The following is a 17057-nucleotide window of genomic DNA, read 5'->3' as shown; positions in this document are numbered from 1 at the left end:
TGGGGGAGCAACTGTTGTGGTCCTTCAGCTTCTTATAATCTTTCTTAAATTTCTTCAACTTTTCACGAATTTGTTTCAGCGTGTGCCCTACATCTAGCTCCGCCAGCTTGTCTGCTATTCTTCCACAGACTCGGTCGTTTTGAGTCACCGACTCGAAGTCCTGCTGAATTTCTTCCTGGGCAAAGACGCTCAAAAGAGCCAGGACCTCGTCGTCCGTCCACTTCTCGTAGCTTCTCTTCTTTTGCTCCATTTTCCAAATGATCAAAACACAAACGAAGTGAAGCTTGTAGAAATGAAATAAACAAGTTTGCAGCCACACTGAAGACTTCCAGGTAATCTGAAAAGTCCTACCCCCCTACTAGGTTCTTTTTTCAGGGAAGGTTTGGGGTTGAGGGAAAGTTTTTCCCCGGGTAATTTCGGTGGAAACGCGCCAAGGTTTTTCAAAATGTAAATGATAAAAGTTCCTGCAGTGGAAAAGGGGCTAAAGACAACTGTGTAAAGTGTAACATTTGTAGATGTATCAGCCAATGCTGTGTTAATTCTGCATGATTATTTTGATATATTCTGTTTTTATCTATATTATCTTATTATCTGCTGCAGTGGAGTCAAGTCCTCTTTATATCCCACCTTCAGTTTGCCATCAGTTCACAGATTGCACGCTTACCCCAAATTTATATTCAAATGAGAACAAACCTGCTCCAAGTTTAGCAACTGCCTCAAGATCAGCAGACGTTCTGGCAGAAGCAATGGCCTCTGGAAGCTTCAGAGTGAAGGGCAACACATCCCTAAGAAAAAGAGAAAAGGTCGCGTGAAAGAGAGAAAGACTTGGTCAACAGAGAGACGAAAAAGTGAGTAAAAGAGGGTGGGGCTGGAAGCCTATTCCTCAGACTGCATGAGTCACTGCTTTGGAAGAGAGGAGCGTGGCTTGGCCTGGGCGTGTGGTGCTGGCTGCACCGCATACTCAACCACACGGCCGAAGAGTAAAAAGTGCCTGCTGCTCTACTTCCTCTGGGTCTTTTACAAGACCTTTCAAAGCTTTTATACATTTTCCAAAGGCTTCAGTCAAGTAAACCTGAGTGATCAAAGCTAAAAATGATACCTACAGATTTATGAAGTCAAACCTGGACGCTTTAAATGTGATAAATGACTGAGGCACTATTGTGGCTCCACAGATACACAGAAAGTGACCTAAAAACTGTGGAGCTATAAATGTGAAATGGCAGTTTGGGCATTTAGGAAACAATGCAGGTATTCTGGATTTAAAAAAAGGTACAAATAGGATGCATGTCTTTTAAATACACTAAGCTGCATTTTTACCTCTGCACCACCATTTTTTTTTGCAAAGGTGGGTCCCTGTTTTCTTTGTCTCTTGCCCACACATGTGAATGCACATGCAGGTGCATGTGGGTGACACAACACACGATTTCGCTGATCTACATGTGGCATTAATGCAGCAAGAAGTGCATTAATGCACCAGGAGGCATGGAAGAGGAGAAGAGTTTGACACTGTTGTTAGACCTCAAGGATCCACAGAATGTCCTTTGGTGAGTAACCCTGTGAATATAACCACAGGCTTTGTTGGATTACAAGAAAACTCCACTGGGCAGCTTTATGACCAGCATTTGCCTTCAGTCAGTCGTAGAGGACGACTCGCCTCCTTCTACCCCCTCATCACTCCCCCATTAATGAAGCAGGCAGACGCAACCCTAGAACTGCAGGAAGTGAAGGAAGATGAGGGAAAACACCTGAAGACGCACTGATTACTGTGATGTTGGTAGCTAGCTAACTAATGAATCTGCTAAAAGTTAGTTGATGGGTGGATGTTACGATACTATTGACAGAAATATAATAATATATATACACACACACACACATTGTGTATATACATGTATACATATTTATGTATATAAAAAATGACCCTGCGCTCCCCTGTCCCTAGGACTGCACTCTTCTGGACAGAGACCTCAAATGTGATATCTGGACTCTCCCAGTTTGTGGGTCACAGCCCCCAGTGCTCCAATCACCACTGGCACCACTGTTGTCTTTACTACCCACATCTTTTTCAGCCCTCTGTACTTTTTGAGCTTCTCATGTTCCTTTTTCCTGATGTCACTTGGGATTGCTACATCTATCACCACTGCCTTCTTCTGTTGTTTGTAAATCAGCACAATGTCAGGTTGGTTAGCCGTCACCAGTTTGGTTTGTCGGTCTGGATCTGGAAGTCCCAGAAGATCTTAGCTCGGTCACTCTCAACCACTTTGGGAGGTGACTTCCATTCTGACCGTGGGGCTTCCTGCTCATACTCAGTGCAGATGTTCCTGTTCACTATACCAGCCACTTGGTTATGGCTATTCCTGCCTGCATCTTACACCCTGCTATTATGTGCTGGATTGTTTCAGGAGCATCTTTGTACAGCCTGGTCCTGTCTAGTGTGGTAGACCCCCGCCTCTATTGATCTTGCACTAAGATCCTGCTCTAAGTGCCTGCTCTTGTGCTGCCATGATTAGTGCTTCTGTGCTGTCTTTTAATCCAGCCTCTTCCAGCCACTGGTAGGATTTCTGAGGTTTCTGCTGCCTGAGGTATTCACTTAGCAGCTCATCTTCGAGGACCATCTTCCTGATGTACTTCTGGATCTTGGTTGTTTCGTCGTGGACAGTAGCTCTGACGCTCACCAGTCCTCGGCCTCCCTTGCTCACGCAAGACTCGGGATGAAACCCCCCCATGCACTGTGAGGAGCTTCCTTATCTTGATACCAATGGCCTCTATCCACCTTTAGCCAGCTTATCATACTAGCAGGGTATCTGATGACTGCCAGGGCGTACGTGTTGACGGCATACATATATATTTGCAACATTTTTGAAAATTAGGACTATTAACTGTTTGCCAAAATAATTATAAGCAGTTCCTGTTTGCAATGATGTACAAACATCTATCACTGGACTATGGGGCGGCTGTGGCTCAGAGGTAGAGTGGGTCGTCCATCAATCGTAAGGTCGCTGATTCGATCTCCAGCTCCTATAAATCAACGTGGCGAAGTGTCCTTGGGCAAGACACTGAACCCCAACTTGCTCCTGAAACAGCTTCAGTGTGTGAATGTGTATGAAAGAACAGCCTCAACCAACTTAGATCCCTCCTGAATGAATGATGCGTGAATGTGTGAATGAGGATGTGATGGAAAAGCGCTTTGAGTGGTCGAAATGACTAGAAACTAGAAACAAATACAGACCATTTACCATTTTACCATTTACTACTTTCATACAGAAGAAAACTTAAAAATGATGATTCTCATGCAAGCTCAAGAGTTATATATTATGGACAATTATAGATGGACATTGGAGATAATCATAACCAAGTATAAATCATGAAAACAAAAATACATGTGAAAATGTGTGACTGGTTTATGACTCCGAGGACAGAGGGAGAATGAATTTTGACACATGTGCCTGGTGTCTCGCCCTGTGCACCGTTCAACTCTCCCACATTTCCAGTTTGAATGCCTCTGATGTAGACAGACTGATGGTTTGTGTAATATGTATTAAACATTTAGGTGGGAGATGGATCACATCAGTGTGGTTTGCATGTCCGATCATCAGTCATTCTGAGTGATGGACTCACCTGCTGATGCAACAGAAAGCCACCAGACGAAACAGGTCTGCAAAGCTCAGGCCTGATCCCTCCAAAGAGAAAGCTGTAGAACAGAAGAGAACAATCAGGACACAACGAGCTACAGGAAACTGTCAGGAAGACTTTTATAGGCTTTACAGATTCAGAGAAATGGTGACTTCAACTCCTAAAATGTAAAATCATGCTGGCTGTAGAAATGGGTATCATGTTGTTTACACTGGCAAACAGCGGGACACGGCTGAGCCAAGTTTTAAACCAATTCCTGTAAAGGAATGGTTTATTTAACCTTCCCTCTATTCACCTGAATTCCTCTAAGGAAGAAAGAATCTGATTGGTATTGTGTAATAATAAATAATGAATAATCAGAGTAAATAACACTAATAATAACCACTTTGGCCTGTGTGCGATTGTTGCTTGACAGATTTGCTTCGCTGGTAAACAGATAGTCAGGAGGAGTAAAAGGTGAGCACGCACCTTGTCAGTAACATACTGACAGAAAACGTGTTTTGCTGTAAACTTGGCACACAGTGAGAACAACTTGCAGCCGAGGCTCCTGGCACTAAACATGACCTACATCTAGGTGTGGACAGAGATAAACGGCATTTATGTCAGTACAGAACTCCGTGTGTATATGAGAAAGAAAACAATAGACTGTCAAAAATGTTGACGTGTTCCAAGTAAGAAGAAAGATAAGAAAGACAAGGATAAAGTGTGGGACAACCTCTCACTAAAATGGAATCTTTTGCAGCCAGTAGACGTGAACCCAAAGGATACAGACAGAGGAAGAGAGCAACGCATGGTTATACTGGAAGGGACTGAGGAAAGTGGGTTCAATCATGCAGTAGGCAGCAGGCCCACGGCTAAGAACAGTCCTTATCTGTTTCAAACCTCCCCTGAGCCCTGATAACCACAGTTAGTCTTGTTTAAATATTCAGTGTTAGTATCAATTAGCTGTTGTATGTGACTAAACCCCCGACCACACGAATCGCTGCAGTACACAGGACATTAGTCATGCCCAGGGGATTTGAGGAGCCAGTCCAACTATATGGTGCCATCACAAAGACTTGTTTAGGACTAGTTTAGGTTAGTGTGCCACAGGGTAATGTCTTGTCATTGGTTCTTGTCACTGATATTTGCATTGGGAGCTTCTGCATGAACAGTGTCGGCCCAAGTAACCTGAACAGTTTTAGCTTTGTCAGCTAGCACATAAGCAACAAAGAAGCTAATGTTAATATACATACCCTGATTATTCACTGATAGCTGGACAGATACTTTGAACTAGCAAGCTCATAAACTGAGGTTAGTCAGCTGAAACCCCTAAAATACTGCAATTCTAATTTAAAGTTGCACTAATCAATATTTCTAATAACGATGGATCAAATGACTCTGTGTAATGTGAAAGGGTTTCACTTGTTGTGATAAGGCAAGAGGATTTTAGCACCCAACTCTGCAGTTCAATGAGTCATATGCAGTACAACAGACATTTGTTTAAGTCAGAAAACATATTGCAACATGTGAGAAACGTTCTGACTACATTTCATATGAAGATTATTAGTCACGCTCGTGGCATCTCTTCATGGATGGCAAGTACATAAATAGCCAGCAGCGTTGGCACCTCTGCATCTGCACCCCTGCTGCATCGTTACAGTGGGCTCACTGAAATGAATGTAGGTACCATGTGTCTTCACATAGCCGTATTAGCCAATAATTCCAGTTAAATTAGGTCTCTGATCAGATTAACCCTACCAGGCATTACTGTAAGCAATCATGGACTGTGAGGATGACTCACTAAATTAATCCATTCTCATGCTACATTCATAATATGTTTGCAAAATGTCTGCACTGCAAGTGAAAACAACAATACATCCTTGTGCTGTGTTCCTCCAGCAGCTTTTTTTCATTTCCCCTTCTTCTTAAATAGACAAAAAACTGGGCCTCTCCAGAAATCTACCTGTATCAGACAGATTCTACTACATTATACAAAATAAAAGCAGGTTTTGCATTGACATGGTCATTTCTCTGATCAGGTTGCTGCAGAATAACAGGAAACAATCAAATGACTACAGTCAGTGTCAATACACTGAGGAACACAAAGCACTGACTTGTGTAGAGAACTTACAGGTTATCTTTTGCATGAAATCTCTTTCTCGATGAACTGAGCATTGTTATACTTTAGTTCTTTCATACTGACATCGCTGACCCGAGTCATCAAGTCAGAGTCTACACCTTTTCCCAGCAGTCGGCAAAAAAAAAACAGAAAAGGCGGCGAAGAGCAGCGGTGGGCGGTGATTCATACGCAGCAAGCTCATAATCTGAGGTTAGTCAGCTGAAACCCCTAAAATACTGCAATTCTAATTTAAAGTTGCACTAATCAATATTTCTAATAACGATGGATCAAATGACTCTGTGTAATGTGAAAGGGTTTCACTTGTTGTGATAAGGCAAGAGGATTTTAGCACCCAACTCTGCAGTTCAATGAGTCATATGCAGTACAACAGACATTTGTTTAAGTCAGAAAACATATTGCAACATGTGAGAAACATTCTGACTACATTTCATATGAAGATTATTAGTCACGCTCGTGGCATCTCTTCATGGATGGCAAGTACATAAATAGCCAGCAGTGTTGGCACCTCTGCATCTGCACCCCTGCTGCATCGTTACAGTGGGCTCACTGAAATGAATGTAGGTACCATGTGTCTTCACATAGCCGTATTAGCCAATAATTCCAGTTAAATTAGGTCTCTGATCAGATTAACCCTACCAGGCATTACTGTAAGCAATCATGGACTGTGAGGATGACTCACTAAATTAATCCATTCTCATGCTACATTCATAATATGTTTGCAAAATGTCTGCACTGCAAGTGAAAACAACAATACATCCTTGTGCTGTGTTCCTCCAGCAGCTTTTTTTCATTTCCCCTTCTTCTTAAATAGACAAAGCAGGTTTTGCATTGACATGGTCATTTCTCTGATCAGGTTGCTGCAGAATAACAGGAAACAATCAAATGACTACAGTCAGTGTCAATACACTGAGGAACACAAAGCACTGACTTGTGTAGAGAACTTACAGGTTATCTTTTGCATGAAATCTCTTTCTCGATGAACTGAGCATTGTTATACTTTAGTTCTTTCACACTGACATCGCTGACCCGAGTCATCAAGTCAGAGTCTACACCTTTTCCCAGCAGTCGGCAAAAAAAAACCAGAAAAGGCGGCGAAGAGCAGCGGTGGGCGGTGATTCATACGCAGCACATTCTCTTACTAGGTAAGCATTGGGAAATTCCAGTCTAGTGCCAAAAGACACAGGTGTCAGAACACAGGTACACAAGAAGGACACTGCACTTTTAGAGTAGTGAGACGTGAGGTCAAGGCTCCAGGAAAATCCCTGTAACTGAAGATAGCACACAGCAAAGAGGAAATGAGCAGTACAATTAGAGATGCATTAATGTGGACAGAATGAGAGAAGAGGAGGAAGTGACGCCACCGAACGCCTCACAGACAGAGGTACAGTACACTGAAGCCTCTGACACATTAGATGAAATAAGTCTGTATCTGTGAAACAAAGCCTGCACAGACAACAGAACAGGTGACTGTTTGACATGCCGCTCTGTCGTGGTCCTGTTTGGTGGCAGTGACGTCTCCCCCACTCAAATACGATGTGTCTTGCGTGGCTCAACCCATGTGCTGCTCTGTTTGTGACGGTCTCACATTACATTAGTAGCCTCTGCCTGAATCTCTGTGGAGTTTAGTTTTAATCCTACATCCCTGTTTGGACTTTCAGAGATCAGCCGTACTTTTCTGTTTATTAACCACAATCAGCTGTATCAGGGCTGCACTAAGTTACTACACAAAAAAGCGTGCAGTGCATCTACAATTGATGGTATGAAGACGCGTTGACACGTAAATAAAAATAAATGTGTTTTGGACCTGGACTGAAAAAGTCTCATTCATCTTCACCAGCGAATAACCAACAGCTGCATGTGTGTGTTCTGTACATGTGTACACACATGTGGGTCATAATGACTCAGGCTGATAATTACAATTGTAATTGGTTTTCACACACACTAAACACAACTACTTTAAGTACTCAGTCCAAAATCTAGGCTGTATAATCACAGCAGTCTAGCAGTGTCAGCTGAGGAACCGAGCCATTTTTTTGCCTCCAATCACAACGTCCCCTGAGAGAGGGACGTATTCTAGCACTCAGTTTAGGTGTGTTACCTTCACTCCACTTTCTAATAATAGTTTGAGTTGCTGGAAGAGGACTTAGAAACCTGACTGTCAGCCCGTAAACACATGAAGTGGGCATTCCCAGGTGCTTACTGTACTGGCTCTCCTTGACGGAGAAGTCTTTGACCGGAACTGCAGAGTCCTTATCCATGCGTAGAGATATGACTTTCCTCTGCAGGCTGGTTGACCTTCTCATCACGAATGTCTGCAGGCCAGGGGGAGGAAACATCCCATCAGAACATAAACTCCACTGATTACACCAGAAGTGCGTCGTTCTTTGTAGGTTACTGCTCATGTAAATGTCTTTTTTGTTCAGAATTGGTATCATGGCAAGGACTGTCAACATCTGTGTACATTTATCTTTATGTACTGTATAGCTTTCATGACAGCAAAACACTATATCTGTGTAAATGTACTTATATGATCAGTTCTCAACCTTTGACAAACATATAATATACACAATCTCAGTTTATAGTGTAGTTATTGCCAAGTTGACAGTTTGTCTAAAGCAGTCCCATTATTGTTGGACGGTGTAAAGAGCTAACGGGCAGCAATGAATCTGGAAGGATTAGTCTGTGGTGTATCATATTATACTGAGGGGTTGTAGTTATTGTTTCTGCCTGTCTGCGTGTGCTAAGACTTCAACTTTTACATAAAAGTGCAGCTTTAAGTCAACAGTGTTGGACGTAAGAAGCCGCAGTGGCTGCTGTTCCCTCACCCCGGTGGGTTGGCTCTGCAGTATATGTGTGGCCTCCTGGTGGCTGAGGCCCAGCTGTAGCCACACAGCGTGTGTATGCACCAGTCTGTCCAGAACACTGAGCCGCCGGTGGAAGGAGTCGTAGCCCGAATCTCTGGCTCCAGCCAGCCCCGCTTTGATCCCAGCACAAGGTGAAGCCTGCAGGAAGAGGCCTCCCACCTCTTCACCCAGCCTGAAAACAAGATCAGACAGATAAAAGAAGGTACGGTACAAGGGCTGCATTTCGTATGACCACTGAATGTTGTAGCAAATGCAAGCATTCACAGGATGTCAGACAAACTCCAGTGTGACGGGACCATCTCCATAACTCATCTGTTCATTTTTGAAGGATGTAAGCATTGTCTCTGTATTTCCACCAAAACAAAGTCTTTTACCTTGCATGGCAGCTGGATTTAAAAGATCAACCACAGTGGTTGGGACCGATCATTGTGAGCTTTTGGTCAGGTTTCGGTGTGATGACAGCCACAAGCTGTAGCTATTACCCATGCACTAATAACTTAAAAACTTTGCAATGTCTCCGTGACTTATTCAGTTCAAGTGGAACTGATTTGTGTCATTTGTGTCCGGCCCCTTTCACACTTCCTGAACAACAACTTTCTCAATTCCAGCCAGTGTAGTGCTTTGCATTGCCACTAAAGCTGAGCCTTTTGTGACGGGTTAGGGTTAGTGTGCTGGCAGCTCCACTGTGTCAGTGGACTGGCTCAACTCTAATCAATGAAAAGGCTGCGAGGTTCACGTCGGTCTGACAGCAGCCTTACTGTACATCAAATACTAATCTGTCAACAGCCCTGATTCCATTCATACATATACAAGCACAAATACAAATACTTTTATTGTCAATGTAGAACAGGATTCAATGTGCAGTAGCGAGACACAAAAGAGAAATATACATATAAAGCATAAGCATGAACTATATAAAAACATGAGACATAAATATAAGATTAAAAGGTGGATGGATGGATGGAAAAGCACACACTGTATGATTTCATCTCCCAGATGTCGACACATGCAGAGCTTGACCAGAACAGATGCGGACCAACTGTCTCCAATTAGCTGTCACGCCAAAACCGTTTTTAGAATCAGAACAACTGTAATGTGTTCCCACCTTTAGAATCTTCTGAGGCTTTTCTCCAAACTCCATTAGAAACTCAAAAGTCAAAGTCAAGCATGAGCAAAAGCAGAAATGCAACTTCTTCTTCTTTAAACAAGCAGGCAATACTTCTTGTTTACATGGTGTTTGAAGGTGTGCTCAGCCTGAATGTGAAGTGGACTTTAAAGGGCAATGGAAAGACACCAGTGGAGGCAAATAATTGTGACGCAAATCGAGGTAAAGACAAGCCTGCTCAAGATAATAACGTTTCACCTGGAGGGACCAACTACACTGGCTGTGTGACTCCACCGCGAGAGCCTACAGAAACTGGAGGACAAAGGAGGTTCTGAAGGGAAAACACTGAGACCAAGTTCCCTTGGAACTTTGAAATCAGTCCCAGTCTAAAATGTAATGTAATGTAAAGTAATATAATGTTAAAAAAAAAAAAGGACGGAGACGAAAGATTTGTCTGTTCTAACAATGTATGGCAAATAAGATCTGTTAATGTCTCATCCTTCAATAAAAACAAAATAAAAAAAAAGAAATCAGTGCCAGTCTGAGCTAGATCCCACACACACACACACACATATATTACTATAATGTATATTATATATTATATAAGGCTGGGTAATTAGGTCTAACAAGACAATAGATATTATAACCTCGTTCTATGTGTTGTATGTACAATCCTCATTTGTAAAGCAACTACTGACTATTGCATTCAAACAGATGCAGCGGCCTTATCATTCCCCTCTGAACTGTAGCAGAGTGGACGTATACGATGGCATGAAATAGAACTAAATGTACTTGTTTACATTGTTTCTTACTGATGCATAGATTGTTAATGCACGATGAGTCTACAATTCTACAATGTGTGGGCAGCACTAACAGGGTACTGTGTGTTAAAAGTGCTAACACTGCGTGGAGAAAATAAAACTTTAAATAGATCACAAAGCCCATGACTAATAAAGCAACCACAGATACACATGAAAACAGTGTAACTGCAGTAGCCGTGGGTCAAACCGCTGGCCAGCCTCTTTCACACTTCCTCACCACTTGAGAGGTACTTTCTGAATTCTACAGAAACCGTGTCTGAAGAAGTAATAATGCCCAGAGATGCACATTACCAGACAACAGACACACACACACTACTTAACAGTTCCCAGAGAGCGGATCTGCTTACCATGCCATCTACTGGTTCCTGATAGCTTGGTGACTGCTATGTGTCAAAACACAACACACAACATTTCATATAACAGAACCTTCAGGGCCTTGTAAGGGTGCTCTCTGCTGGTAACCATAGTGAACTGCGAACACACACACGCACACACACACTGCACACAGTCAAAACCATGCAAATTTATATCCACACACACTATGAGCTCACCCAAGAAGTGTATCGGTCTTGTGGTCTCCTTCTGCAGGTTCAGTCTTTTTCCCCATTTCCTTTTTCAATGTGCCGATTTCCCAGGCAAACGAGTCGATCAGCTACAAGGACACACAGGGAACAACACACTTATTTTAATGACAGGTACGTGTGTGTGTGTGTGTGTGTGTGTGTGTGTGTGTGTAAGACAACCTACCCCCACCCTAACCACTGCCCAGTGAGCAATCCCAGTTACTAAAGAGGAACACCAGGAGGAAACGATACATCAAAGCCTGCCTGTGAATCAACCTTCATGTGTGAAACACTTAAGAGACATAAATAACTCAGCTGGTAGAAATCATAGGCCCCCACAAATCCCCTACTGGACAGTTCCATCATACTTAAAAGACACTTACTTTGCACATTTTCAGTTTCATACTTGTATGTGGGGGCCCTACTAGAATATGCTCTGATTGGTCGGCTGCCAGAGGCCTGAGCAGGATCCTCCCACCAACTCCCCAATCAGCACTGCAATCTCTGAAGAGGAGCCACATTAGCCATGCAGCATGCTAATATTATGTTCAACAGACTAACCTTCTAAATAAACTGCAACACAACATAAAGCATGGCAAAACTTACACCTTTCAATAAGTGCTAAGACCATAGACTGTATAAAAGAAGTGGGTGTAGAGGTGAAGCCGATGCAGAGGTGCCTTAAATCTGAATTCTTTCAAAGGGCCAGCAAGTGGCGACTCTGTGGGTTGAAAAAAGAAGTCTAAATGAATGGAAGACTATTTCTCACTTTATTTATTGCTTCAGGAAGAATTTTCCTGATGAGTTTGTGGTCTAAGTCGTTAGTTTCAAGTCATTCATGTGGTTTTTGTCATGTTTTGTCTTTAATGTCATGTTGTTTGTCTGTAACTCACTGTTATTGCTGTTAGTGCCCATCTTGGCCAGAATGAAAACAAAGATTTCTAATCTCAGCAAAGCTTTTCTGGTTAAAAAAAGATTAAATAAAGAAAAGACATTTGAATTGCTTTAGTATGGGTATTTAAGATTTTAATCAGCTGCAAAAATGTCAAAAACATCAGATTCCGAAGCATGTCAGCATTTTTTGATCACTCTGGCAAATCCAAGCACCACTTTCCAGCAGAGGTCTCCATTTCAAACCACACATCTGCTACACAATGAGATCTGCTGTTGGCCTCCTCTTCACCCCTGTGTTAGTTCTATTAAAGCCATGCTGAATCAGTGCATTTACTACCCTTTACTCCTCCAGGGGCTCTGAGGAAGCGGCTCTAAAAACTACTCTCAAGACTACAAGTTTCATCCTGACGAAACCTTTAAGTCAAACAGCTACTTGACAAGACAATGTGCACACACACACACACACACACACACACACACAAAAAGAAAGAAAAGTTTCATTTTTCAAACTGTAAAATGATCAGACTTCTAGTTCTTGTATTTTCTACTAATTTTGATACTTTTTGCGGTCTGCGTTTCTTTCTGCAATAACATCCACTGTTTATACATTATGTGATCACCTCTGTAAATAATAGTTTTCATTAGAAAGTCGATTAGTGACCGCCTGAGTTCTTTAGTAAAACAACCAGAGTCTGTTTAGCTGCACTGCAAACAGATACACCAGTTACTCTGTTGTATCTCTGATGTAAAGAAGCTGCTCAAGTATGGTTACCGAAGGATTCGCCAAATAAACCAGGACTGAAACCGGCTTGGACATTAGCGTGCCTTTCACCTCATATAGCTCTAATAGCTTTTGGAGTATTATGTGCAATTATTTTCCTGCGGTTTAAACTGAGTCATTTCAGGGTAGCAATGGCGTCATTTCTTTCATTTCCCAATTATCTGTCTAGTTGGGCAAAGACTCTGTTGGGTAACGTCACATCAGCTGCCTGAGCAGAGAGAAGAAACAATTAGCTCAGCTGTTTCAAAGGAAATGGCTATTTCTGACTCAGTTAATTTTCCAAAGGAACATTTGAGTGACAAAATCCCATTCTGAATAAGTATGGACATGCTTTTATAGGAGCTTCATTTTGAATTTGAAATGTTTTATTGGCATGATCATATAATGATAGAGCATAAATATCATTGTATTTCTAATCTGCTGCCAAAATATGGAAATACTGACTGAAAAACTACAAAATGTGATTTCAAACTATGGGGGGAAAGTGTAATAGGAACAAAAAGATTCACTGAAGTAAAGTAAAAGAAAAAGTGAAAGAGCTGCTGCTGAAATTCTTGGTAACTGAAACTGAACCTGGAAACCTGTGGCCATATTTGACAAAGAGACTGACACAAAACCACTGACATAAAACGGCATACAGTGGCATTGCTGAGGGTTCCACAGGATCAAGTGTCCCACAACATGTAATAAAACCACCTATTACTAGCAAGAGCATTCTTTAGGCGTTATGAAGAAAGTGTGTTCACATGTTCCACTAAAGGCTGGAAACATCCATCTTTGAACTATTAAACAGCTAAACACACTAGTCAACTAAATCCAGGGAGGTGATCTACAGATATACTGTGCTGATATCATGCTGTCAGTACTTCTTTCTTTGTTTAATAAGGACAGCTCTGTGCTCTGTTCTAAGCTTGCCATTAATAGCAGAATGTAACCAATGCCACTTGTGCCAGATTTGATTTGGAGTACCAAACACTGACAGGAATTGTGTTGGTGACAGTGCTGCATGGCATTCACAGTAAAAAGAGACATTTACCCTGTGCCACTCAAAGCAAATAACAGGACATATTCACACTCATTTGTCACTCATGAGTGTCCAAAAACATAGAGATACCAGCTTAATAGTCACGTACAAATCTTTGTAAAGCTAACTTTTGTTATAGACACTGTCAGGAAAATGTTAATTTGACTCCAACACAAGACCAGGGTCACATTTGCCTATTTGCCTCTGCTGTTTGTTTGTGAGCAGGATTATGGAAAAACAAGAAAGAGGGTAGAATGAAGAACACATTAAATGTTGGAGCAGATCCGTGTCTGGTTCACAAATAGGAAATTAATAGTTGTAAATGTAAAACTAGGAAATTAGTAGTGAATTTTCACAGCAGGTGCAACAGGAAATTACACAATTCACTTATTTCTACACTGTGCCCCATCAGTAGTAATTCAGCTAATCAGCAGTTTGAGATCAGCGGTGGCGTCAGCAACAGATGATGTGACCATCAATCAGTATCAGTGAACATACTATGTGACACGTTCTGTTCCATCATATTCAGAGTTTCTGGAGTTGGTGAGGTGGGAATATTTGATGGTCAGTCACTACAACATCCTTCTTTAAAACAAACCCGTTTTGAGCTATTCAGGGTAAACTGAGCTTTACCAGAACAAACAGAGATCAAAAGCCTGGCAGGAAAACCACAGAGCTATACTCAGGCCGACTCCACCTCTCTCCTCCTCCTCTTTAATCTTCTCCAGGATTTAGCCTGTAACTGAAAGGTTGGCTGCCCCCCCCCCCCTTTATGGAAAACTAGAATGGCTAAAACCTTTGCGTGTGTACCTTTAAGAAACTGCCTTTCCTCTCCTGCTTGCAGGGATGACTAATGGTACCGGTGGACATGTTGTCTGTGGAGCCTTCTGTCCGTCTCTGTCTCCTGAACTGCCTGTGAAGGGAAAGAGGACATTAGCACCACTCATACAAAGACACAAAAAACTAGACTCGGGATTTTGTCAGCTCAGGATCAGTCTTACACGATCTTACAGGAGATTTATGTAGGCAAAAGTGGTTTGAAAATGAAAATGTTATTGCAGCTCTTGTTTCACAGTCACACATTAGTTCTCCCCTAGTCTGTCATCAGCCAAACACTTCTTAAGAAATGAAAGGTGGTTGTATGACCACAGGAACAAAAGACTCCAGCCTACAACACTGGCTCCTGGTCTGTTCGGCCAAGCTAGTATGCCATGTCCACTGATCATTAGGTTCTTTAACTATTTAGTATTGTTCAATGAAGACTTCCAAATCTTTCCAAAGTTATGAAAAAACTTTCAGTCCTTTAAGAGAAGGCCTCAGTGCAAAAATGTACATTTGAATATCTACAAATCTAAAGCGACCAGGCAGGCTCCATCTGCTGATGAAGATCATGTGAATTGATGGAAAAATGAGGGGCGAAAATTAAGTTTGAACTTGAGCCACTTGTAAGCTCCCTGAATCACGCTTTCTCCTTTTATTTCGCCTGAAAAAAGCTTCACAGTGTCTGTGATTGATGTTTCTGTAATAACAACGTATCAAACAACAGTATGAGAACAATATGAATGTGGTCACTAGTTGTGATTTATCTGCACTGAGTTTCACAACTTGCACCCCAAGTGGCCATAAAAATTTGTTATTGTAGGATTAAGAAATTCTAGTTTAAAAAAAAAAATCTTTTTCACACTTACAGTCACTGTCAAATCATATCGTATCGTATCGCAATCAGCTTATTCCGACTCGTTTTATTGAAGTTATATGACGTTGACTGAATTTTTCTTGGTTGCACAATGCCATCAAAAAGTACATTTCTTAACAGTGGATTTTCTGCATGAATGTGTAATGACTCACCCACCAGTGGGTCAGTGGGGCTGAAGCCGCTTAAAATCAGTCGTCTTACTACACCATGAGTGCACTTCTTCATCACTACAGTCGGGCAAAAATGAAAGTAGTTGAGATCAGAGGAAAAAAATGAAGGAAAACAAGGTTTTGTCCAGTATGAACGTAAAGTCTACATTTTCACCTAAGAAAGCAGATATACTATTGTTACACATAGATAAAACATGGGCTGGAATCCCTCTACTCCATTTCTCTTTCTGCCTTTCTCTAAATAATTGCCTTTTAATAATACTCTTACAAAGCCCAGCTTACACGCACTAATAACAATCTTTCCTTCTTTACATCTGAGACTGAGCTCTTCACTCAGGCACTTCACTCAAAACAATGACGTCATATAAAACAGTGCATGAACAGTGTCAGAACACATGTACACACACACACACACACACACACACGGGCACTCTTAACCCAGATGTGGTGACGGATCGTGTTTCAGCAGCTGATATGAGCCAGCTGTGTCAGGGCATGCAAACATCTGTAAGAGCGCCATCAGCAGCCATTCAATAACAATACATTCCTATCCACAGAGGCCTCGACGACAGTGCTTGTACAGAAGACTGTTGAGAAAACATAGATCTTGTGGCTATTGTTGGACAGAGTGACGTTTTGGCTCTTTGACTCGCTGGAGAGACTCAGAAGAAACCAAACTGGACCAAACATTTTTCAAGCGGCGGGCAGCTAGGTGCTTTAAACACACCCACATTCTCTACACCTGGTGCTCACTTTGGGTCAGACCCAGTTTATATCAGTCTGTTCACTTTGTTCTTTGCTTTTTGCAACATAAGCATCACAAATTGATTCACTGGGATTCAACATGCCCTGCAAACGTGAGAAAACTGCTTCTTTTGAATTCTCAAATCAATGTCTCTTCAAACTAAATACACGGCGCATCTGTTTCTTTTCACTGCAACTCTGCATCACGATTTTGGGAATCATTAGCTTAAAAGGTAATTGCCGTTAAACCACCGTTGACATGCATTGACAAATCATGGGGGGGGTGTCTACAGTCTGCTACACTGCTAGCTGAAATTCATGATCTCCTCCATCCTTTCACCTGGAGGAGATAATAAAGAACACTGGCAGAGCCCAATACACACAAAGAACGTGGTTAGGAGGAGAGTCAGCACCTCCAAGTGGGGTTGAGAGTGAGTCCACTGACCCAAGTGGGTCTTTAGAAGTGAGGTTTAGATCTACAGGCAGATGTTTCAGCAGTCGTGTACTGGTTGTACAGAGAGGGAGCTGAGCCTGAAGGAGATGCTCTCAGTGAATCCCGTCTTCCAATTTCAGTTCCAAGCCTCATCTTTAGGTTGTGACTGAAACAATGACATTACTGATACTAGTGAGTGACATGGGTGTC

The 17057-nt window shown here is 42.0% G+C and overlaps 1 protein-coding gene across 1 annotated transcript in view; it reads right to left on the bottom strand.

The window, feature by feature from the left end:
- The window catches only part of rin2a (Ras and Rab interactor 2a), a 42972-nt gene that overhangs the window by 16123 nt on the left and 9792 nt on the right, over positions 1-17057 (bottom strand). Inside the window, exons 2-7 of the mRNA XM_070840928.1 lie at positions 14615-14717; positions 11094-11194; positions 8578-8788; positions 7953-8064; positions 3616-3688; positions 694-785 (exon numbers count right to left, since the gene is read on the bottom strand). Of these exons, the coding sequence (XP_070697029.1) occupies positions 694-785; positions 3616-3688; positions 7953-8064; positions 8578-8788; positions 11094-11194; positions 14615-14674 (649 nt within the window). The 5' untranslated portion in view covers positions 14675-14717. The remainder of the gene's footprint in view (positions 1-693; positions 786-3615; positions 3689-7952; positions 8065-8577; positions 8789-11093; positions 11195-14614; positions 14718-17057) is intronic.

This window comes from Pempheris klunzingeri, chromosome 12 (genome assembly GCF_042242105.1).
Source record: "Pempheris klunzingeri isolate RE-2024b chromosome 12, fPemKlu1.hap1, whole genome shotgun sequence".
Taxonomy (NCBI): Eukaryota; Metazoa; Chordata; class Actinopteri; order Acropomatiformes; family Pempheridae; genus Pempheris; species Pempheris klunzingeri.
Note: the sequence above shows the minus strand (reverse complement) of the source record. Positions and strands in the feature narration are given on the sequence as shown.